General features: G+C 44.3%; 1 protein-coding gene across 1 annotated transcript in view; it reads left to right on the forward strand.

Moving 5' to 3' along the window:
• Positions 1-1181: 1181 nt before the first annotated feature.
• Positions 1182-25629, forward strand: part of LYPD1 (LY6/PLAUR domain containing 1) — a 47715-nt gene continuing 23267 nt past the window's right edge. The window contains exons 1-3 of the mRNA XM_003406029.4: positions 1182-1242; positions 1370-1408; positions 2784-2921. Coding sequence (XP_003406077.2) covers positions 1182-1242; positions 1370-1408; positions 2784-2921 — 238 coding nt within the window. The remainder of the gene's footprint in view (positions 1243-1369; positions 1409-2783; positions 2922-25629) is intronic.

Below are 25629 nucleotides of genomic sequence, written 5' to 3' on the forward strand. Positions count from 1 at the left end.
GCAGGGGCATTAAGGCGCCTGGGGCTGGGGTCTGCTGGCGGGCTCTGCTGGCGGGCTCGGCCGGCAGGCTCCGGCACCACCTGCTACAAGGCTCGGCGAGGAAAGCAAACGAGACGGAGTCGTCCCCGGGAGCCCACAAGGTGGGTCGCGTGCACTTGGCAGAGTGGGGGAGTGGTGGGGGAGGGTCCTGACAACCAATGCACTAATCTTGGACTGGGGTGGCGCGGTACGGCAGAGGACACGGGAGTACATACTAAGAATCTGTGACTTAGAGGACAGCAAGATGGAGGTGCCTGGCGTTTTGGAGGGAGGAGGTGAATGAGAGCAATCTCATTCTTCACCCCGGTTAGTCTTCTGGTGGGAGCTTAAGGAGGTCGTCCCCGAGGCGGCTGCCTCCTAGACAAGGCGACCAGGGTGGGTACCAAAGCACCCTTCAGCAGTGCGCACAGGCGGGGGAGGGGGAGGGGAAGATGGCCGGGATCAAGAGCGCCCTACCACGCCCCAGCCCTCTCCTAGGATCTGAAGCCGAGCGGGGCAATGACCCGAGGAGGCATGCACGCCCTAGGGAGCCTGCAGGTGCGCAACTTTGCCAGCGCACGAGAACCCGCCTCCCACCGCCCCGCGCCGGGTGCGCCCCGCTCCGGCTGCCGGCTGCAGGGCAGTCCCGGCTCGGTGGACCGGTCCTCGCGGTGGGGTTGCTGGCCAGACCTGGGGGTCGCAGAGGAGCTGGGGGCGCACTCCTACGCAGCGAGGGCCAGTCCGGCACGCAGTCTTCCGTCTTCACCTCCCGGTCCTCCAGCCTGCGCCCGGTGGGTCCCCGCGGCACCTGCTATGCCCCCTCCACTGTTCCCTCAACCTCTAGCCTCCTAAACTAATCCCAATCCCCCGAGCGCCCCTTTTCCGGAAACTGGCGGGGGCGGGAGAGGAGGGCGGCTGGAAGCGGGTGGGGACGTGGAGAAAGGGCCCCAGCTTTACCCGCCCGCCATCACCCCCACCCGAAATCGGCAGCCGTCACGTGGTGCCTGGAGTGGGAGGTGGGAGAAGAGGAGAGACTTTTTGGGTGCTCTGGATCGCCAGTAGTTCGCTTCAGTCTCAGTCACCAACTCCGGAGGCGCAGCGCAAGACCCCGCAGCGCGAGCAGGCAGAGAGGCAACCCGCAGCTGGGAGCCCGGGCACGGGCAATGCGGACGCCGCCGGGGGCACCTGCGGCTCCTCTTGGAGACAACCGTTGCCTCCGCGGCAGCAGCGCAACCCCCAGAAGCCTCGGCAGTCACAACCACTGCGGCCCGGGCAGCCACCGCCGCGGTCGCCTCCTCTGATGCGCCTTCCCACTCTCGGCCTCACGGCTCCGGGAGGATGTGGGTCCTCGGCATCGCGGCAACTTTTTGCGGATTGTTTTTGCCTCCAGGTAAGACAGACGACCCAGCCGCTAGCAGCCGGGCCGGGCGCGCACAACCCATCGGCCTGCTGGTCCCTGCGCCTCCAGTGCGCCCTCCTCGGGAAACCGCGCAGCGCAGAGCTGCCCAGCCAGAGTCTGGCGGCAGCGGAGGCGGTGGCTGGTGCCTAGAGGCGCTGGACTCAGAAAGTCTCTAAGTCCCGCTCCGCCGGAGAGCGGCGGATTTGCTGGACTCTGGCTGCAGCTGCTCGGGCTGCGCCGTTAGGAGGCGAAGCTGGGTTGGGGAGAAGGGAGGGTCCGAGCCGTGATGGGCCTCGGCGAAGGAGAGGGGTCCACCTCGAACCCCACCAACTTGTCAGGCGTCTCTGCCAACCCATGGGAGTGGCGCCACTGACAGGTGAGCAGCGCCCTGAGCAGCCTGCGGCCCGGGCGCGCTGGGGCTTGGCTGCCGCGCTCCGAGGACAACTGACGTGGTGCCTGAGGAAGGTGCGCCGGGTACGGGGTTCTTCTGCTGGGTCCAGGGCAGGGATCAGTTAAGTCTAGACCGAAGCTCGGAGACCCGAGCAGAGCAGCCAGGCTGGAGAAGTAAGAGGTGCGAAAGTCTCGCTTTTTTTCTCGATTTCGAAGTCCAGCTTGAGACCGAGTTCTGCAGAGCCGGGACCTCAGCCGCTGAGCCTAGCCAACCAGTTGCCGCGAAAGCCGGGGCCCGGGGAAGAGGGGCTGCGGTGTCGGGACCCTGGGTGCGCACATACACACATGCACTCCAGCCTCCCACCCGCTGCAACCACCCTAGACGCCTCCGGAGTCATCCCGGGAAAGGACCGCCGAACCGCGCCAGCGGACTTGGGGCGCAGTAGCACTTGTCCGGCGCCTTCTCCAGGGTTCCCCGGTGGTCGCGCAGGGAACCTAACAACCACAGCACAGGAACGCTGACTTCAAAAATTAAAAAGGCGGTTGCGATTGCAATCGTGAAAGGTGCCAAAATAGTAATTAAGTAATTTGTAATCAATTAGCAATTAGGCTTTTTTTTTTTCTGGTGTAGATTGGCTCTGGTGCACGTCTCTGAAGAGACATCGTTTGTGGGAGTTGTGTTCCCCTCCTTTTAACTTCCTTGGGAAAAGATAGAGAATGGTGTTGGATGAGCTCTTTGTTGGTGGAAATGGGGTCCCAGGTTAGCAAGCAGAATTCCACTTCATCCTGCAGTACCCTCGCTGCCCGCGCCGCCCCCTGCCGGCTTCAGCCGCATCCAGACCCTTCTTGGAGGCCCAGGCGTCTCCCAGGCATTCTAGAGGCCGGAGCAGCAGCAGGCTGGGTCAGGGGAGGCTCCTGTTTTCGGGAGTGGGAGCTGTGGGGGCCGGACCTGAACCCAGCTGTGTCTGTCCCGCAGGCTTTGCGCTGCAAATCCAGTGTTACCAGTGTGAAGAATTCCAGCTTAACAACGACTGCTCCTCCCCAGAGTTCATTGTAAATTGCACCGTGAACGTTCAAGACATGTGTCAGAAAGAAGTGATGGAGCAAAGTGCCGGTAAGACCAGCACCTTTCCCTCTCCTGTCTTCAGAGTGGCACGGGCGGTGGGAGTGAGGGGGTCATTAAATTACAGGAAAAGGGACTGACATTGATTTAATGCACACACATTGGTTATCACATGTTTACTTTTACCCTGCTGGGAAAAATGGAGAGTTCCAAGTTACTTTAATTTCATTAGAGTTAATTACCAGGGCTTCTCCCCAAGGGACTTCGGAGAGGAAGTGTATTTAAATTAGTGGCTTTCCCTCTTTATTTACTCCCCTCTTCTCCCTATGCTAAAAGCTGATGGGGAGGTTGGAAGAATATGTGGATAACCAGCCCTGGCTTGGGCAACTAGACAGTAGCATGTGAGTAATGTCAGCCTGAAATATGGAGCTAGTTGAAGTTCCCCGAAGTCAGAGCTTGGAAAATGTGTGTTGTCATAGAGCCACGCCATATTTCTTTGAAGAACACTACAGGATCTTTATTTAATTTTAGAACCGATGCGTCAAATTCCAGGCACAAATTGCCAAGGTCTCTCAGAGGAATGCAGTTCCCAGCCCCACCAACTTAGCTGTTGGCTGGCTGATGGAGGGGGCCTGGGTATCAGGAAGGAAGAAGGGGGGTTGTGGGATCAGACACCCCTCATGCCAGCTCACCAGAATCTTCTCACTGAGGTAGGACCCCTCAGCCTCCCCCCCCCGCCCCCGCCAAATTAATCTTATCAAAAATCAAAGGTCACAAAAGTGCAACTGGGATGGTTGGGGAATGGGTGAGCTATAGCTTCAATTCCAAGGTCAAACCCATAAATGAAAACATGGAAGATAGCTTCATGTGGTGAACATTATTGATGAACCACTTTTACTTGGTGAAATGTGAACAGACCCTAACCTGTTCCCAAAACCAAACCCATTGCCCTCAAGTGGATTCCAACCCATAGCAACTCTATAGGACAGAGTAGAACTGCCCCAGAGGGTTTCAAAGGAGTAGCTGGCGGATTCAAACTGCTGAGCTTTTGGTCAGCACCCTGAGCACTTAACAACTGTGCCACCAGGGACCCAAACAGACTGCAGTGAACTGTTATGTGCTTTCCTTACCCCACTGGTAAGTTAATGCAAAGGCTCTAATTTTAAAGCAAGCGCCATGGACACAAGAGTTTCTTCTCAGAGAAGGGCCCGGAAATGTCTTGTTGCTGACCACGTGGTTATTGAGGGTCTCATGGCGCCTCCTCACTGTGTTATGTTTTATGTAAGAATAATATTATTCTTATCAGCCTAGGTGCAGATTCTTTCTGTGGAAATCACTCTTCTGGGAAGTCTGAGACATAATTGCTCTCAAGAGTGACTTGTCCTAAGAAAAGCAGCGCGCATTCTTTTGTCAAACAGGATTTGGGCTACTTAAAAAGAAAAAAAAAAAACTTAGTGACGATTCTTTAGCTAAGATTGGTACGGATGATATTGTCAAGCTTTTCTCCTCTCCTCTACTTGTGTTTCTTTCCTGAGTATCGTACCTGAGCAAAAATTTACTGCCCTTGTACCAGAGGGACTGCTGTGCTTTTAGTCAGAATCACTCTGAACACTTTACAGTTACTTTCAAATATTTGCAGCTTTCTTCCAGGTAGTAGTTTAGAGCCCGACAAAATGGGGACAGACTGTGGTCACGTTAGCAACTTCTTCAGAATCCTGAGAACTGTGTTTTAGTACCTGGGATATGGCTGAGACAGGAAGAAAAGGATGTTGAACCGAATTGCAGCCAGAAGAGGTGTCTTTCTTCTGAGACCTTTCTTCCTCTCTTAAAAGTGTATCTAAGATGAATACCACACGCTCCCTTTTCAAAGTCCTGCTTTTCATTTGGCTTCGTTTTCTCCTCCAAACCACGCTGTAGGAAAGGCAGTGCAGACACTAAAACTTCCCTGTCATCCTTACGCACTTGGCCTGAGCTTGCGATTGCTCGTTCTCTGTTAGCGCTGTCAAGCTGGCCACCTCCTCTCCGTGCCAGACTCCTCAGGCTGCATGCCATAGGGCAAGGTGCGAAGAGGCAGAAGTAATAGAGCAATCCCAACGGAGAGCAATTGTGACGTCTGAGCGGAAACCCTGATGGCATAATGGTTAAGACCTATGGCTGCTAACCAAAAGGTCAACAGTTCAAATCCACCAGATGCTCCTTGGAAACCCCATGGAGTAGTTCTACTCTGTCCTATAGGGTTGCTATGAGTTGGAATCAACTTGAGAGCAATGTGTTTGGTTTTTTTTTTTTTGGTAATGTTTGGGAGAAACCTAAACATAAGTTGATGGAGTCAAAGATCAACCCAGCTTTGAGGGGAAGGAGGTGTATGCGTCTGTACATGGGGAGGCAGAACATTCTGAGCCTAAGTTCGGTAGAAATCAGCCCGAGGTATCTGTTTCAAGGGGGCCGGATGCTTCCAGGTCTCTTCCATTTTCATCTCCATGTAATTGCTAGAGACCAGTTCATCTTAATGACAGTAACCCTCCTCCTGCTGGCAAGGATGGAGCACAAACCTAACGCTCTGATCATTAAATGGCCCCAGTGTAGTAGTAATCATCATGATAATAAGACAATAGTAACAGCTCACTTATGTTGTGGACCCTTGCACACCAAGCGCTTGCCTTGGCACTTTACATGTGATGTCTCGGGAAATGTGGTGGTCCTCCTTCGAGACCCTGGTGTTTCCCCATGCCAAGCCCCAGCCAGCATTTAATTTATTGCAGGATCACCGTCTTCACTCTGGAGAAGGTAATGCCCATTGAATGATACTATTAGAGTGAAAGCCAGAATATTTTTTTGTTTGATTAATAATATATGTTTTCCTGAGAATCTTAGAGTGTTAAAGCTGAAAGGGCCCAGTGAGTCTTAGTTAAGGGTGCTCACTGGGACTCCTTTGGGAGTTTTATCCAAATCCATATGCCTGGGTCCCCCTTGAAGAAGCTCATTCAGTAAGTCTGTGGAGTGCCTGGGTCTTTTATCAACCTCCCGAAGCGACCCTGGGGTGCCCCAAGTTGACAACTGTTCTGGGTCTCAGAACTGACCTGGTCCAGCCTTTTTGTGTTATAAGCCCATTGCTGTTTTGAGTTGATTTTGACTCATAGGGACCCTACAGGAAAGGATGGAACTGCTCCACGGGTTTTCCAATGCTGTAATCTTTATGGAAGCACACTGACGCATCTTTCTTCCCTGGAGTGGCTGGTGAATTCGGGCTTCCGACCTTTCTGTTATTAGCCTAGTGCTTCACCTCTGCACCACCAGGGCTCCTATTTTATGTTACAAAACCCAAACCCAGTGCCGTTGAGTCGATTCCAACTCATAGTGACCCTATAGGACAAAGTAGGACTGCCCCATAGAGTTTCCAAGGAGCGCCTGGCGGATTTGAACTGTCGACCCTTTGGTTAGCAGCCGTAGCACTTAACCACTACGCCACCAGGGTTTCCATTTTATGTTATAGAGGAAGAAAATAAGGCCCAGAAAAGTTAAATGCCCAGTCAAAGTCCACCAGCTGACTGATTACTTAGATGCACTAGAAGCCTGGTTCTGGGGCAGCACTTTTGCTACAATACCAGCTGGCTGGCACCTTACATAATAAACATACTGCCAGGTTTGCCTGAAAAGATCCTTCAGGCAAAGTTCTAAAAAAAGTTCTAAGGGCTGAGACAATTTCCGTGTCCGCCAAGTTCACCTGACAGCCTAAATAGACTGAGTAAGTGGACAGACAGGCAGCAAAGTGGATGTCGAAAGAATATGAAAACCAGTCGGATTCTTAGAGATTGAGTGCTTTGTAGACTGGCATTTTTTATAGGTTCAGAAAAACCAGGGTTTTAGACAAATTACGAGATTTTAATAAACCAGGCAAGTCTGACATTAAGCAGTACTGAAAGACATTCTCTTTCCAAAAAAGACTAGTGCTGCAATATACTCGGGCCTTCAGTTAGGCCTCCCTGGATTAAGTTTGCAAACCCAGCTCTTATTAATTTTGAAACAGGTACATTTAATTTCCAAGTGAGAAGTGTACTTAACATTAATTTTACCTATTTCCCAGGGTGGCATTCCTATTAGGTGCCCCAGTTATTTTACATGTTCTTTTTCCCCTTGGTCATTTCTAGGGTAATAAGGCACAGGTTGGAGAGATGGGAAGGATTGGTCCAGCTTCTTTCATTGTCATTACTAATTGATATTTAAGTGTTTGTATAACAAATGACTTCTCCTCATGTGTTCTGCACTTAATGAGTTAGCAGCTCCTTACCAGCACCCTTGGTAACAATTCTTTTGCTCTTATCACTGCAAGCTGCAAATATTTCAAATATTGATTTTCATTTCAGAATAGCCCCCCACACATACACACACCGGTACCCTGAGAATGAATTTTTAAACCAGGGTATAAAAAAAGTGAATTTGCATTTCTTTGACAGTGCAATCTTGTAATTAGAGTTTTTCCTCTTGACTAGATACAGTGAAAGGGGCATAATTTAATTTTTATAGACTAGCCAATTTCTGCCCTTAGTAAAATATAGCTCTGTCAGTGAGCAAAATGTTACCGGTTCGCCTAAACCATATTTAAAAGTTAAATGCAGTATATTGAGAGGAAGTTCATGGTCTGAGTCGGTAACCTAATGGATCTCTTCACCCATCCCTTGCAACATGCATTAATCTATTTGTCTGTATTGCGATACGAGAGTCACCAATTTACATGCCATGTGGCGTCCACATTACTGCTGTGTAAGTAATGGCTATTTTCCTTTTGGATTAGTTAGTGTTCATTAAGTTGGGCAAAGAGAGCTCCATGGCTTGGAGAGGTTAATTTTACTGTTTATTTTCTCGTGATCTAAGTAAGACATAGCAAGCAAGGGCTCGATTTCCCTAAAATAATCAGTTATCCACTCTGAGTAAAAAGAAATGTAAAGTTAACCGTGGTCCCCGTTTTCTGAAGCTGATGCTCTGCTTAATTTCACCACGATTTAAAATAATTGGGCTCTAGTTTGTCCTTTGGAGTCCTTGGGTGATGAGAACAGTTAATGCACTTGGCTACTAACTGAAAGGGTAGAGCTCAGAGTCTCCCCAGAAGCACCTCGGAAGAAAGTCCTGGCAATCTGCTTCCAAAAAATCAGCCACTGGAAACCCTCTAGAGCATAGTTCTACTCCGACACACCCAGCATTGACATGAGTTGGAGTCAGCTTGAAGGCAACTGGTTTAGTTTGTCCTTGGGGTGGGCTTGGCAGGAAGGAGGACCAGTTGTGTTAATCCATTTTATATCACAGTCCCTGTCTTGGTTATCTAGTGCTGCTATAACAGAAATACCACAAGTGGGTATTTAGAGACTAGAAATACAAATTCAGGGTGCCGGCTCCAGGGGAAGGCTTTCTCTGTCGGCTCCGGGGGAAGGTCCTTGTGCCCTGGTTCCTTGGCGATCCTCATGGGATGTGGCCATCTGCCTTCCCCCACCTCTGCCGCTTTACCTGCTCCTCCTATATCTCAAAAGAGTTGACTCAAGGCACTCTCTACACTAATACTCCCTCATTAAGGTAACAAAGGAAACCCATTCCCAAATGGGATTATAACCACAGATATGGGGATTAGGATTTACAACGCATATTTTTGGGGGAAAAGAACCCTTTATACCGAGCTTCTTTATTTTAGATGCACGTGAGCATGCGCACACACAAAACCTGTGAGAGTCGGAATGGGACTGCCTTGTTTTTCTGGGTCGTGCAAGTTTTCCGCCTTTGACAGGGTGCCATGTTATCACTTTTCTATCCCTCAGTTTAGTGGCAAATATTTGAGTTTTCTTTCTCTGACAGGTTTCCACCTTAACAAGTTCCAGCTTTTGCAGTTTTACTGTGTATACACACGTGTGTGTGTGTGTGTATCTATACAGATAGATAGATAGATAATAGACTGATTTAATTCTTGTAAGAAAAATAGAAATATTAGGTCCTCCTTCTTAGCTCATGTTCTGATCACAAGTTATGTAATCCATACTCTATTGTAGACACAAAAATGTTTTTTTAGTATTTTTTCCAGAACAGCTCTCTTAGAAGGACAGTTATAGCTGTTCATGTCCCTTGTCCCCCATCTGCTCCGTATCTTTCCTCCTCCCACCGGCCCTCTCTTGTTCCCTCACCTTAAACATCACACATCTAGTACTTATTTCCTTGCCCTCAGTCCATATTTGAATCAATCAGATGGACTACAGAATATGCTCCAAGAAAGTGAAAAGCAAAGATCACCACATTTTAACTTCAGCAAAGGAGACTTCGGCAGGTTAAAAAAAACTTTAAAATTAGAAAAAAAAAAAAAAAAAGATTCAGATATCAAAAGAGACATCCTCATATGTTAATACCAGCTCTGCTAAAATGGTTTCCTTGTCAACCTCAATAAAGTTATGAATTACACAGAATGAGATTCTGTGCAGAGAATGTCAATATCATTAACTCCTTTCCGGGAGGACACTTAAAAGAACACTGTTCTCTTCGGGGCAAGACATTTTCGCAATCAGTTCCTTCTCTTCGTTCTAGAGAAGCATCCATCACTTCCACGTGGCAGGCGTACACAGCTTCTTAGGAAGTATGTGGAGGGTGAATATCAAATGTCCGTAGTCCCTTGGATGTTCCAATAAGTGAAACATTTGTTGATGTTAACTTTCCAGCTACACAAGCAGCCGGTGCTGACCTCCCATCTCCATAAATAAAACGTTTGAAGATTGATCAGGCTCTCCCATAACACTGATTCCTCTGGCTAAGATTCCATGAAAGCTTCCTTCATTGATGGTTTTCCTAATGAGTTTAAACAGAGAGGCTTCAAAGCTGAGGTTTTTTTTTTTTTCTTTCCCCAAGTGAAAATGAAACGAAGGCTGAAAACAAAACACACCTTTGCTTTTGAACTTTGAGAAGGAAATCCGTTCGCCTTATATTATGCCTAAAATGAAAAGATCTGAACCCACAGCTAGCTTGCTTGCTTTCCTTCTTTCTCTCCCTTTCTTATTCTCTTTCTTATTCCTTCTTTTTTCTAATCATTGTTACCACTTCCCGTTTTTCTTTTTGCATTTTGATAACAATTTAATTGAGATATTATTTGTATATTATTAGGAGCCTCAGTCAAATCTGTGGCAAATAAACCTACAAATAATTATATGCCATTATTTTTTTCTTATGTGGTAAAACTTGGGTTTTTGGCTTCGTGGAAACAGCATTCACAGGCGAGAGTGAGTGATAGGGCCCGTTCTCTTATTAATAAATTGATTCCAGTCTTCTGATTGTCTCCATCACTACAAAGCAAGGCAGGAGATGAACTGAATTCAGTGCTTTTGATAAGGTGAGACCATAGAGTACATGTAATAAATTGCTTTTTAAAAGAATGAATTTAAAGATAATGAAGCAGCGATGGCTTGAGTGGCCAGTTTCAAACGGTTTATGACTTTGCAAACCATAAGAGGGATCCAGGTGCAAAAGCGATGAAGGTTATATTATTTTAAGGAAGTTTTGGTACTTGGTCCAGCGCATTTCATTTCTCACTGGACATGGACGATAGCTTTTTATGTTTTCCTATTTCTTGGACTTGTTCGAGAGAGCGGTGGAATGAGCAGAGATGGTACCAGAGGCGGGTGGCGCCAAGCGCGGCACTTAGCCTACCCTAGTCCGTGCCTGCTGTACTTGGGATGAATACGAATGTGCGGAGTCGTTAGTTTATGATGCCCTCCACTGAGGCTTCTTCAGAAAGCATTGGCAGAAGCAGATGTACTAAATGACGGTGTGCAGTGGCTTTTATGCACTGTTTTATTGCCTATGCGAAATCCAGCAAGCCACTTGGGGCTCCGGTAACTTCAGAGAACCTGCTCAGAAATAACAGGAGGCTGGGTTAACTAGTTTTCCACTCCGTGAAGACAGCCACGCTGGGACGGCTCTCAGGTTCAAAGCCAGCATGAAATCCTTTAGAGAGTTTCCATGCCTTCAGAGCGAAAGGCAGAGGGTGGGCGGGGCTGCACCAGGGGAGCGATGAGTCTGCTGTCTTTGAAAGACTGGACAACTTCCTGCTCAGCCTGTCACTGGCTTTTGAAGGGAAAGATGGGTAAGGCAAGTCAGAAGCGGATGTTTCACCTAAGGCTGGGTTTAGATAGACTTACCAACCTCTGTAACGCCTGGGTCTATATGTAAGAGCCACCCAAGGGTCCTGCTTGCCAGCGCCTTGCTGGGAAGAATCTCTAGCAATTGACCTTCGTGGTGCAGGTGATGACGCAAGGGTAACAGAAGGATATTCTGACAGTGTTATCTCTGTTCAGTGTTCTCAGACCAGCAGTCTGCCTAGCGCTGGTCCTTTCAGTATTTTAGAATCTCTTTTCCTAATTGAATTGAACTACAGCTCCATTCATGAGAGCCCATTCATGGTTTTTATTTCTGTACACAGGCTCCTGAAAGGACACTGTTGTCCGCCTCTCTCTATCATCTCTGTCTCTTTCTCTCCCTCTCTCTCTCACGCACACACACACGCACTGGTATGTAGACACCCGATAAAAATTGGCTAAATGAGAATACTCGAAGAAATAAAGCTTCAAGCTAAAACAGGTAGATTTATCAGCAACTTAGGATTGCCATGAGTTGGAATCAACTCGACAGCAATGGGTTTGGTTTGGGTTTTGTTTTTTTTTTTTTTTAATGTAATACCAGAGATGAGGGGGGTTAAATTTCTAACATGTGACAAAAAATAAAAATTAGTTTAATATGCCTTTTATTTTTTAGTTAAATTAGAAATAGCCTACTAATGCCTGTTAGTTCCAGTGCCATCAAGTTGATCCCCATGTATTATGACCCCATGCATGCCAGAGTGTAACAGTGCTCCGTAGGGTTTTCAGTGACTGATTTTTCAGGAGTAGATCACCAGACCTTTTTTCCAGGGTGCTTCTGGGGGGACTTGGACCTCCAAACTTTTGATTAGTCACCAAGCACTTAACCATTTGCGCCACCCAGGGACTCCTATGCCTGTTAGTAACAGTTACCGTTTAAGAAACAACTATGAAACGTAATGCACCCATTTTTCTAGCCAGTCAGCTTGCTTTCAAGGCTGAGCTGACTTTGCTTTAAATAGGAGTGATTTCGGGGAAAACACATACACCACACTCATACCCCTCGGCAACACCCAGCTAACTTGACAATCAAGTCACCTTTGGAAAATGGGAGACAGGACCAGGCCGCCAGCCACCCAGTCTTGTCAGCCGGAGGGTTAAGTGATTTGGAACTCGTTTACACTGAGGGGCTCAGCCCTAGTCTCAAGCTACCTTAGGAAGAAAGAAAATCCCTCCCCATAGTCAAACTCGCTCTCCAAACCTCTGCCCACCACCCTCCCATCCTCTCCCACAGGAGAGATGCAAGTTTAAGACACACATGGATATATGGTCCACCAGATGAGCGAGGGAGACGTTCAGCTGAGGGGTATACTTCTAAACCATTCAGTTTGGGCAAATTAAACCTTAGAGGGAAGGAGGGAGAAGAAAAAAGACTGCTTTTGCTCTCCTGCTGTCTGTTTTGCACATATGGGGTTTTTGGGCTCTGTGAACTCAATGTGTCACTTGTGTTCTTGCCCCTTTTATTTAATGTCATTAGTGTCATTGTCATAACACCTGGCTAGCATTCTCATCCCAGAAGCTCTGGGCTCCCGGGCAGCAAGGAGCATTTTGGTCCATCCCCTTCGTTAATCTGTGTTCCATAAGAGAATTAACCAGCCCTCGCTGCTGCTGGAAACCCTGGTGGTGCAGTGGTTAAGACCTCAGGCTGCTAACCAAAAGGTTGGTAGTTCGAATCTACCAGGTATTCCTTGGAAACACTATGAGGCAGTTCTACTCTGTCCTGTAGGGTGGTAGTGAGTCAGAATCGACTTGACAGCAATGGGTTGCTCCTGCCAGATTCCTTTATGCCATTGCCACTACCCTAGACTTCATTTCCCGTATTAGTTAAGAATGCATTTACCTGTAAGTAACAGGGATTTAAACCATAAGACATGTTGTTTACTTAACAAGATAGACCCGAATGAGGTCATCTGGGGGCTTGTCTTAGTTACCTAGTGCTGCTATAACAGAATATACCACAAGCGTGTTTATTTCTAGCCTCACAGTTCAGGTTAGAGGTCTGAAACCAGGGTGTGGCTCTGGAGGAAGATCCTGCTTTGTCTAGTTCACCTCCTAGTAGCTACTGCAGTCTTTGGCTTTCCTGGGCTTGTAGATGCATCTGCCAAGGGTATCTGTCTTCACATGGTGCCTTTGTCTTGTATGTTTTTCTGTGTCTACTCTGTTCTTTTTGTAACTTGGAAGTGACTAGTTTTAGGACCCACCCCACCCACCCTACACTGGTAAGGGGATTTCTGGATGGCTTAAGCAGTTTGCACTCTTCTACTACTGTATCTGTAGGCAAATAATGTGAACATTCTTTTTGTTCTTAAAACCATACCCCAAGTCTTTGCATAAGCGTACTATGCTAATATTTTACAGCAACAAGTAAAAAAAAATTAGCATAGCACGCTTATGAAAATACTTCAGGAGGGAGGCACAGTTGGTAAGAAAAGTAGAACATGTGCATTATTTGCATAAAAAGACAGTAATCAAAAGGTTGATGGCTCAAACCTACCCAGTGGCACCACAGAAGAAAGGCCGGTGATCTGCTTCTGTAAAGATTACAGCAAAAAAAAAAAAGCCCTGTAGAGCTCAGTTCCACTGTATAACATGTGGGGTTGTCATGGGTCAAAATCGACTTAAGGGCAATGGGTTTTTTTTTTTTTTCCAACTCTGGTATTAACATAACAAAAGAAAAACCCTATTTCCAAACAGATCACATCCACAGGTACAGGGGCCAGGTCTTCAATATATACTTTGAGTGGACACAATTCAGCCCATAACAGGATTGCTCCTACAGGCCAGTGATGCCTTCAAAGACCCAGGCTCTCTCCATTTTCTTGCTCACTTTCCTAAGTATGTTGTCTTTTTGTCCTTAGGCCTGTTGCCTCTGGGTCACACTTGGCTACTATTTTCATGTTAAAGGGACAAGATAGCACTGGGAGCTCTTATCCTTAGTTTATCCTTTTTATAACACAGCAAAAGCTTTCCCAAAGTCCCCCTAGGAGAATTCAGCTCATCTCTCATTGACCAGCACACTGTATTCTGGCCATTCCTAGCTATAAGGAAGGCTGGGAAAGTGAGAGTTTGATAAAGACAAATGGGATTAAGGCAGCTGGCTTAAATCAGTCATGATTCATCCCCCTGAGGTTGGACACAGAATGAGGGTTATGTTAGCAAGGAAGAGAACAGGATGTGGCGATTGGACAGTCAGCTGTCAGTGTCTGCCAGATCACCTAGTGAGAAACCCATGCATAAGATAAGAGAAATTCAAGCACAGTGCTTCCAGGGACCTCAGGAGAAAGGACTGGGATCAGTACCTCTCCTGAACATCTTTTACGCTGTTGTCTTTACCCAGTAGTTGTTAGTTGCCATTGAGTCAGCTCCAACTCATGGCAACCCCATGTATAACATGTATAACAGAAAACATTACCTGGTCCTGCACCATCTTCATGTTTGTTGGTATGCTTGAGTCCATTGTTTTGGGCACTGTGTATTATGAGTGCCTTCTAACCAAGGGGGCTCATCTTCGAGCACTGTATAGGACAGTATTCTGTTGCAAGACATAAAGCTTTCATTGGCTAATTTTTAGAAGTAGATCACCAAGCCTTTTTCCCTAGCCTGTGTAAGTCTGGAAGCTCTGCTGAAACACGTCCACCATGGGTGACCCTGCTGGCATTCAAAATACCAGTGGCATAGCTTCCAGTATCATAACAACATACATGCCACAACAGTAAGACAAACTGAGAGGTAGGTAATAGCCTCTGTCCTAGACTTGCCTAACAGAAGACTAAAATGCAGAGTCAAAGGACCTTCATCTTGGATCGTTGTCACATTTTGGAAAAAGAAAGAAACACATAAGTCTGCAAGTAATGTCCTGGAGCTTGGCACAAGTATAGGGCATTCCAGATTTCTGGTTCACTAAATGCTGAGATGTAAGAGTATAACTACATTTTAGTGTGAGGATATTTTCTACAGAGGAGAATGACATTTTCTTGGTGATAGATACAAGGATGCTTTGGGTTAAATGTTTAAATGTTCTTGGCTCATCCTATCCGAAGCCACTTTGCCACCAAGAACTGTATTTTTCTTACATTTTGGTGAATTTGTATGCAAGACACTGATGAGGAATCTTTGAGCCCCACTATGTTTATCTTACCATTTCGAAACAATAATCAGGAGGACATCAAGGTTAAAAATGCAAGCCCACATTTTCATAAATCATTGAAGGGTGCTGTTAATATTGAGATAACAAGTCATAAATATCTGTTCCCTCCATCCCCTGTGGCAAGCTGGAAAACAAAGACACCAAGTGAGGAAAGCCAGTGACTGCACAGAGACCTTCCTGACTCAGAAAGTTATAAATGAGCAGAACAGCCTAAGTCTAACGTGAGACTACAGTAAAGCTAACAATTGGCATCATACATTATGAGCTGGTTGTTTGCTTGCTATAATTAAGTTAGCATCAGTGGTTAACAGCCTTGAAAATTAAACTGAAAAAAAAATTTCAAACAGGGTAATCAAAGGCTTCTGAATAATGAACTTCACCCATCCTGTTACAAGGAAAAAGAATGTGTTTTCCTGATATCTTGCTTCCTGTCTATTTGTTTGTGGTTTGTGTTTTAGCAAACACTTTTATTTTTTAGCAAACACTTTTATTTTTTACCCTTAAGGGTTATTGCAGCTCTTTAGCCCAAATCCAAAGCATGACTCTCAGTTTCCTGTTCTACCAGCTAGGTCAAGAGAGACTAATGGCTCACGATCACCAGAGATGTGCAGTGAAGAACTTGGTATCTTCCCTTTTTTTATGTATATTTTTGGCCTTTCTAAAATGAGTTGTTAGCATTCCTGTATGGTTCCTGTGGCCACCTGCAGTTTAAATGGAAGGGGCCTCTTTGACCTTTAAGGTATACACATCCATGGCAAAGGAAAAGTACTCAAGAGCCAGAGCACAGAATTGTCCAGAGAGGACCCACCTTCCAGATCTTCTCCTTTTTTGATGTGTGATAAACAGTGCCCATTATGGTGGTTACAAGGCACTAGTATACTTAAGCCTCCTCTTCCCTTTGATATTCCCATTAGAATGCAGACACTGTCAAGATTCCTCCCATAGTATTCTTTAAGAGAAAAAAATATTTGGGAACAGATCAAAGATCTTTTTCTTACTGTTTCTTTCAAAGCTCAATGAAAGTGCATATAGTTCATTCCAACAATCAGTTTCCAAGCATTTTTCTTTGAGGAGCTGTCCCTGGTCCTGCACAGAGTATTTATTGTGATGTGATCATAACTGTTGGAAACCCTGGTGGCATAGTGGTTAAGTGCTGCATCTGCTAACCAAGAGGTCAGCAGTACAAATCCACCAGGCACTCCTTGGAAACTCTATGGACAGTTCCACTCTGTCCTATAGGGTCACTATGAGTCGGAATCCACTGGACGGCAGTGGGTTTTGTTTTATTTTTTTAACCATAACTGTGGTGCAGTAAGCATCAGTTATTTTTCAAGAAGAGGAAGATTAGCCTCACTCCCAGATGAGTATTCACACAAGTTTGCCATGAAAGTTCAACTTTGAAACAGAATTGCATAATGTGGTGTAATAGACTATTAAAGGATCTGTTTAGAAATTTCTGTCTTCGTACCAGCAAAGCGAGCAGAGGGAAAGGAAATGATTGGAAAAGATAAATGCATGATGGTCCATAAAGTGGAAAGAACATATACATTATGCCGCTATTTAATTGACCATTGGGGCAGGTGCTAATGTGAGAAACTTAGAATATAATTTATTTTAAAGTCATGCTTACAGCAAGTAGGTTGGAAAAGAACTGTAGCTCCAAACTCTCCAGGATGGCCCATGGTTGCGTGAACGCCTGGGACTTGCTCCAGATTCTCTTTCTGCCCCATCACAGCTGAAGGATTCTCCACATACCCAGCAAAAACAATGCTAAGCTTTGGTGAGTAGCGCCTGGGGTCTTAAAAGCTTGTGAGTGGCCATCTAAGATACAACTATTGGTTTCTTTCTGTTCAGAGCAAAGAGAGAAGAAAACCAAAGACTCAAGTAAAAATTTAGTCCAAAGGACTAGTGGACTACAGGAACCAGTGTGGTGCAATGAATCACTTTTGTATGGCCTTTCTCACCATGGTCTTGTAACTCCTACCCAAGTGATTGGGTTGGACTGGGAAGGTAAGGTTCTTGTCTACCAGGGGGATTGGTCAGTTTTGCCATCCCTCTAGGCTTAAAAGAGAGCAAACTCCAGAGCAGGAGGATCTCAGCACCACCAAGGAAGAAGAGCCAAGAGTAGAGCACATCCTTTGGACTCAGAATCCCTGCACTGAGAAGCTACTAGAACCAGGAGTCTGAGACAGAGAGAGAAAGCTGGAACACTGAAGATGGCGAGAAGCAGTGGCAGAGAAACATCAGTAAGGGAGACAGGCTGGAGATATAGACTGGCAGGAGATGGCACAGTGGGCTTGCCAGCCTACAGAGTAAGAAAACTGAGTGCCTTTGGGTAGGAGGCTTGCTGGAGGAATAGGGTGCCTCCAGGCACTTTGTGGAGCTAGATTTGCTGACCCATAGAGCTAGAGCTGAGTGCCTTTGGGCCAAGGCTTACTGGCAGAGTGGGGTGCCTTTGGGCACCTATCAGCAGAGGTAAAAGAGCTTTGTAACACATGCCTGAGCAGGGTTAGAGGTTGAGGGACCAGAGAGAGGCATGCCTGTGGGCACAGCTGAAAAGATGCTGTTCTGATATAAGAACTGTATCCTGAGCATTCCTGAACCTGAGTCCTAACCTGTTACTTCCCTAATAAACCATATAATCCTGAGTATTGTCTGTGAGTTCCGTGTGGCCATTGAAATGAATTATCGAACCTAGCCGTGAAGTAGAGAGTGCGGTGGGAGTGATGGTTGGTGTCAGAATTGGTAAAAATGATGGAGAGAAGAGGCATATCTGACCTCTGCCTCATAGGAATCAGCCTTGGGCTGTTGATCTTGATTCTCCTTCCCCCTTGTAAAGTTAGAGAAGATCAGGCAACACCTCCCCCGTGCCATTTTTACACAGAGCCTCCACTAACCTCAGACCAGAAGAACAAAATGGTGCCCAGCTACCACTACCAACTGCTCTGATCGGGATCACAATAGAAGGTCCCGGTTAAAATGGGAAAAAAATGTACAGCAAGACTCAAATTCATAAAAAAAGACCAGATTTACTGGTCCAAGAGAAACTGGAGGAACCCCTGAGACTATGGCCCTTTCTAACTTGGAACTGAAGCTGTTAATCACCTTTCAGCCAAATTAAAAACCAATCCCATTGCCATCAAGTCAATTCTGACTCACAGAAATCCTATGGGACAGAGTAGAACTGCCCCATAGGGTTTCCAAGGAGTGGCTGGTGGATTTGAACTGCCGATCTTTTGGCTAGCAGCCAAGCTCTTAACCACCGTACCACCAGGGGCACACAGGTCTATAAAATAAACAATAACACCTGTGAGGAAATTGTTCTTTAAAACAGTCATTTACATGAGACCAAGAGGGCAACATCTGCCCAGAAGCAAAAATGAGAAGGCAGGAAGGGGCAGGAAAACCAGATGAATGGAAATGGGGAAACCAGGGTGGTAATGGGGAGAGTGCTGACACATTGTGGGGACTGCAGCCAATGTCATGGAACAATCTGTGTATAAACTATTGAACAGGAAGCTAAACTGCTCTGTAAACCGTCACCTAAAGCACACACACACACACAAAAAGACATTGTTAAATGGTTATTGTTCACAGTTCTCAAGGTCCAAGGACTGTTTAGGTTAGAAGATTAGTTTGGAAAATACTTAACCAAAACCCTAGAGAATCCCTGCTATAGAATAAAATTCTAGGATACTGCAAATTATGGCAAATGCAATCTGTTGGAGTCTAGAGAAAGCTCAGTAGTTATCAGCCCCCTTCTCACCTAGTTTCCGAGCAAATAGTGAAAACAAGGAGCAAGGCAGATGAGGACAAAATTATCACCCACCGCTGTTCCTGAGAAAGACTAAGCTGCAGGGAATAGCTTTGGGATAGGAGTCAAATGGGCTTTAGTCTTAGGGTTCGAACCAGTGAGGTATCTATCTTACATATGTACATATATATAGGGAGAGAGAGAGGGACACAGAGAGATTGAGATTGATTGAGATTTACTTCAAGGAATTGGCTCTTGTGCTTGTAGGGGGCTGGCAAGTCCAAAATCCGTAGGTCAGATGACAGAAAGAGTGAAGAGAGAGAGAGAGAATTCTGCCAAAATATCTCTTTATAGTCTAGAGGCAGAACACATCCTAAGGAAACTCCCTTTTCAACTGATTGATTACGTTATATTACATTATGAAGGTAATTACATTACATTGTGTTAGATTACATTATGAAATTGTAACTAGACTACTGTTTGTCCAAACTTTTGGGAACCACAGCCTAGCCCATTTGACACATAAAATTAATCACCACAGCTTCCAAGTTAGTTAACATCTCCAAATTAGTTCATTTGCCCAGTCACAGGCAAGGCCAGATGGGAAAATCTTCTTCCCCAGAGGAGCAAAAGAGAGTATCTGTTTTCTGTGGGTCATTCGTCCCCAAGAGGGAAAAGGAAGGGAATGAGCTAAGTGTAGCCACTTTATCCTTCCCAGATTTACCAATCAGATACAACATTCCATCTCCCTTGGGGAAGAGGGAATAAAGAGGTAGAGGCCAGAAGTTGTACTAATTGAGTTTCCTCAATATGGAAGGAAACATTAGGACTTAAAGGATTCTCTGTGATAATGGATCTCAAGCCTGTCACACTGAAAAAACAATCATTTTAGGAGCCATTAAGCTCTTCAAGGTTTTAGTTAAATAGAAGGGATGTTTGGATCTATGTTTGTTGTATAAGCGTAGACACATACCCTGACTATACTGGTCATTAGCATGAGCTGTGGCCAAGTGTATTTCTTTGAAGTATTTGTTTGGATATAACACAGGAAGATCATATAAACTTCTCCCTAATCCATACCAATGTCTTTTTTTCCCACTTTTTAATTTTCTATAATTTTAGACTTCACAAAAAAGTTACAAAAAAATAGTACAGTTTCCATATGCCTTTACCAAGCTTTCCCTACTAGTAACATCTTGCATAACTATAGCACAATTACCAAAACTAAGAAATTAACATTGGCACAATACTACTAACTAAACTATTGTTTGTTTTTGGATTTCACTGGTTTTTCCTCTTTCTGGTCCAGGATCCAATCAAGGATCCTACATTGCTTAGCCTCCTCTGATCTTTAACAGTTCCATAGTCTTTCCTTGGCTTTTCTGATATAGACACTTTCAAAGAGTACTCGTCAGTTTTTAGTAGATGTTACATCAATTTAGATTTGGTGTTTCTTCATGATCCGATTGAGGCTATGCCTTTTGTGTCCAGACTGCCACAGAAGTGAGGTACCCTTCTCAGAGTGTATATGATGTCAGTATGTCTTTTTACTGGTGATGTAAACATTAATCACTTGAATAAGATGGGCTCTGCTGGGTTTCTCCAGTGTAAAGTTACTATTTTTCTCTTGTGATTAATAAGTAACTTGGGGGAGATACTTTGAGACTACAAATATCGTGTTTCTCTTCAAACCCTTGCCTGATAATTTCAGCATTCATCAGTGGATCTTTTCTGAATCAATTATTACTGTGGTGCTCTAGTTTTACTTTCTATTTTCCTCACTCTTTCTACATTTACTAATTGAAAATCTTCCGTAAGGAAGAGCTGTCCCTTTTACCACTCCAAAACCCGTTGCTATCAATTCGATTCTGACTCATAGTGACCTTATAGGACAAGAGTAGAACTGCCCCACAGGGGCTCCAAGGAAGTGCCCACCTTTGGGTTAGCAGCTGTAACTCTTAAACACTGCACCACCAGGTCTCCCTTTTGCCCCTAGGAAGTGAAATTGCTGGGTCATATGATAAATAAGCAGCAGTCAAGAAATCAAGCACTGTATTGCATTGGGCAAATCTGCTGCAAAAGACCTCTTTAAAGTGTTAAAAAGCAAAGATATCACTTTGAGGACTAAGGTGTTCCTGACCTAAGACATGCTATTTTCAAGTGCCTCATATGTATGCAAAAGCTGGACAATTAAAAAGGAAGATCAAAGAAGAATTGATACATTTGAATTATGGTTTTGGCAAATATCAAATATACCATAGCCTGCCAGAAGAACAAACAAATCTGTCTTGGAAGAAGTACAGCCAGAATGCTTCTTAGAAGAAAGGATAATGAGACTTTGTCTCATGTACTTTGGACATTTTATCAGGAAGGACCAGTCCCTGGAGAAGAACATGATACTTGGTAAAGTGGAGGGTCAGCGAAAAGAAGGAAGATCCTCAGCAAGATGGATTGACACAGTGGCTGCAACAGTGGGCTCAAAAATAGCAATGATTGAGAGGATGATGCAGGACTGGGCAGTGTTTTGTTCTGTTGCACATAGGGTTGCTATGAGTGGGAACTGACTGGACAGCACCTACCAACAATGGTAATTCTATGTTTAACTTTTTGAGGAACTGCCAAATTGTTTTTACAGTAGATACATCATTTTACAATCCCAGCAGCAGTGAATGAAGGTTCCAGTTTTTCCCCATCCTTACCAACACTTATTTTCCATTTTTCTGGTCATAACCATCCTAGTAGGGGTGAAGTGATGTCTCATTTTTGTTTTGATTTTATTTCCCTAATTAGATTGAGCATTTTTTCATGTGTTTGTTGGCCATTTATGTATCTCCTTTGGTGAAATGTCTATTCAAGTCCTTTGCTCATTTTTGATTGGGTTGTTTGTCTTTTTTGTTGTTAACTTACAGGAGTTCCTTAAATATCCTAGATATTAAACCCTTATCCGATATATGATTCTCCAAAATGTTCTTCCATTATATAGGTGTCTTTTCACTTTGTTGATAAAGTCCTTTTATGAACAAATTCTATCGTTTCGATGAGGTCCCATTTATTTTGTCTTTTGTTGTTTGTTTCTTTGTTGTCATTTCTAAGAATTCATTGTCAAAAAGTAGAGCCTGAAGCATTACCTGTATGTTTTCTTCTAAGAATTTTATGGTTTTAGCTCTTACGTTTAGGTCATTGTTCCATTTTGAGTTCATTTTTGTATACGGTATGAGAGGTATGGGTCCAGCTTCATTCTGTTGCATGTGGAAGTTCAGTTATCCCAGCACCAGTTATTGAAGAGACTGTTCTTTCCCCATTGAATGAACTTAGCACCCTTGTAGACAATGAATTGAAGAAGTATGGGTTTGTTTCTGGAATCTCAATTCTATTCCATTGGTCATGTACCTTATACCATTAGCACACTCTTTTTACTACTGTAATTAAGTGTTAGTCCTCCTACTTTGGTTTTCCTTTTAAGCTACTTGGGGCCCCTTGCCCAATATAAATTTGAGAATTGACTTTTCCATTTCTGCAAAGAAAGCTATTGGAATTTTCATGGAGATTGCATTGAATTTACAGATTGCTTTGGGCAACATTGATATATTGATATTAATTCTTCTGATCCATGAACACAATATGCCCTTCTATTTATTTAGGTCTTCTTTAATTTATCTCAGTGATGTTTTATAATTTTCAGTGTGCAAGCATTTCACCTCCCTGGTTAAATTTATTCCTAGGTATTTTATTCTTTTAGATGCTATTATATATGGAATAAAAAAAAAAAAAAAACCTATTGCCCTCAAGTCAGTTCCGACTCATAGCAACCGTATAGGACAGAGTAGAACTGCCCCATAGAGTTTCCAAGGAGTGCCTGGAAGATTTGAACTGTTGACCTTTCGGTTAGCAGCTGTAGCACTTAACCACTATGCCACCAGGGTTTCCATATATGGAATGGCTTCCTTAATTTCCTTTTCTGTGGCTTCCTTAATTTCCTTTTCAGTTTGCTCATTGCTGATGTATACAAAACTCAGTTGATTTTTGTGTGTTGACCTTACACCCTGCCAATTTGTTGGATTCATTTAATAGCTCCAGCAGCTTTCAGGAGCCCCGGTGGCACAGTAGTTAAGTGCTAAGGCTGCTAACCAAAAGATCAGCAGTTTGAATCTACCAGCTGCTCCTTGGAAACCTCATGAGGGGCAGTTCTATTCTGTTCTATAGGGTTGCTGTGAGTTGGAATTGACTCAATAGCAATGGGTTTTTTTTTTTTTTTTTTTTTTTAGTAGCTTTCTGGAAGGATTCTATGGGGAAAATATTAAAGGACACTGGAAGCATCAAAGATAGAAGGAGTATACAGAGTCACTGTACCAAAAATAATTGAACGAAGTTCAACCATTTAAAAAGGTAACACAGAGTCAAAAACTGATGGTACTGAAGGAAGAGGTCCAAGCTGCACTGAAGGCACTGGCTAAAACAAGGCTCCAGGAATTGACAGAATACCAACTGAGATGTTTCAGCAAATGGATGCAGCCCTGGAAGTGTCCTCTCCTCTTTGCCCAGAAATTTCGAAGATAGCTACCTGGCCAACTGACTGGTCGAAATCCATATTTGTGCCTATTCCAAAGAAAGATGATCCAACAGAATGTGGAAATTATCAAACAATATCATTAATATCACACACAAGTAAAATTATGCTGAAAATCATTCAAAAGTGATTGTGGCAGTACATTGACAGGGAACTGCCAGAAATTCAAGCTGGATTCAGAAGAGGATGTGCAACAAAGGATGTCATTGCTGATGTCAGATGGATCTTGGCTGAAAGTAGAGAATACCAGAAAAACGTTTACCTGTGTTTTATTGACTATGCAAATACATTCAAGCTTGTGGTTCGTAACAAATTATGGATAACATTGTGAAGAAGGGGAATTCCAGAATACTTACTTGTGTTCGACTCATAAATTATGGATAACATTGTGAAGAAGGGGAATTCCAGAATACTTACTTGTGTTCGACTCATAGCGACCCTACAGGACAGAGTAGAACTGCCCCTTAGAGTTTCCAAGGAGCGCCTGGTGGATTTGAACTGCCAACCTCTTGGTTAGCAGCTGTAGCACTTAACCACTACGCCACCAGGGTTTCCAAGTCGGAATTGACTCGACAGCAGTGGGTTTGGTCTTTTTTTTTTTTAACTTGTGTTTGTGAGGAACATAAACCAAGAGGCAGTCATTCAAGCAGAACAAGGGAATACTTTGTGGCTTAAAGTCAGGAAAGGTGTGTATCAGGGTTGTATCTTTTCACCATACTTATCCTGTCTGTATGCGGAGCAATGTAGCATGAAGAGGAATGTATGAAGGGGAATGTAGCACCAGGATTGGAGGAAGGAAGACTCATTAACAACCTGCGATATGCAGGTGACACAACTTGCTTGCTGAAAGCAGAGAGGACTTGAAGTACTTACTGATGAAGATCAAAGACCACAGGCTTCAGTATGGATTACACCTCAACATAAAGAAAACAAAAATCCTCACACCTGGACCAATAAGCAACATCTTGATAAACAGAAAAGATTGAAATTGTCAAGGATTTTATTTTACTCGGATTCACTATCAACACCCTGGAAGCAGCAGTCAAGAAATCAAAGAACACATTTCATTGGGCAAATCCACTGCAAAAGACTTCTTTAAAGTGTTAAAAAAGCAAAGATGTCAATTTAAGGACTAAGGTGCACCTGGCCCAGAAATGGTGTTTTCAATCACCTCATATGCTTATGAAAACTAGACAATGAATAAGGGAAGACTGAAGAAGAATTGATGCCTTTGAATTAAGGTGTTGGCAAAGAATATTGAATATACCATGGGCTGCCAGAAGAGCAAACAAATCTGTCTTGGAAGAAGTACAGCCAGAATGCTCATTAGAAGAAAGGATGACAAGACTTCATCTCACATGCCTTGAACATGTTATCAGGAGGGACCAGTCCCTGGAGAAGGACACCATGCTTGGTAAAGTAGAGGGTCAGTGAAAAAGAGGAAGATCCTCAACAGGATTGACACAGTGGTTGCAAGAATGGGTTCAAGCATAACAACCATTATGAGGATGGCTCAGGACCGGGCAGTGTTTTGTTCTGTTGTACGTAGGGTCGCTATGAGTTGGAACCAACTTGATGACACCTAACAACAGTAGCTTTCTTGTGGATTTTTTGGTGCTTTCTATGTATAGGAACATGTCATTTGTGAAAAGGGATAGCTTTTCTTCTTCCTTCTCAATTTGTATACCTTTTTTTTTTTTTAATCTTTTTTTGGCTAATTGTTCCAGCTAGGAATTAAAATATTGAATAGCAGTGGTGAGAGTGAACTTCTTTGACTCATTTGTGATCTTAAGAGGAAAGCTCTCAGTCTTTCTCCATTGAGTATGATATGAGGTATAGGTTCTTCCACAAATTCCCTTTATTGTGTTGAAGAATTTCCCTTCTATTCCTTGCACGTTGAGTGTTTTTATCATGAAAGGGTGTCAAATGCCTTCTCTGTATAGATTGAGATGATCAAGTGGTTATTTTCCTTTGTTCTGCTGATTATGTGGTATATTACATTGGTTGATTTTATAAGGTTGAACCACCCTTGCGTGCCTGGAATAAATGCTACTTGATTATGATATACAATCCTTTTAATATGCTTTTGGATTCGGTGTGCTAGTTATTTTGTTGATGATTTTTGCATCTAT

The sequence above is a fragment of the Loxodonta africana genome, chromosome 6, assembly GCF_030014295.1.
Source record: "Loxodonta africana isolate mLoxAfr1 chromosome 6, mLoxAfr1.hap2, whole genome shotgun sequence".
Taxonomy (NCBI): Eukaryota; Metazoa; Chordata; class Mammalia; order Proboscidea; family Elephantidae; genus Loxodonta; species Loxodonta africana.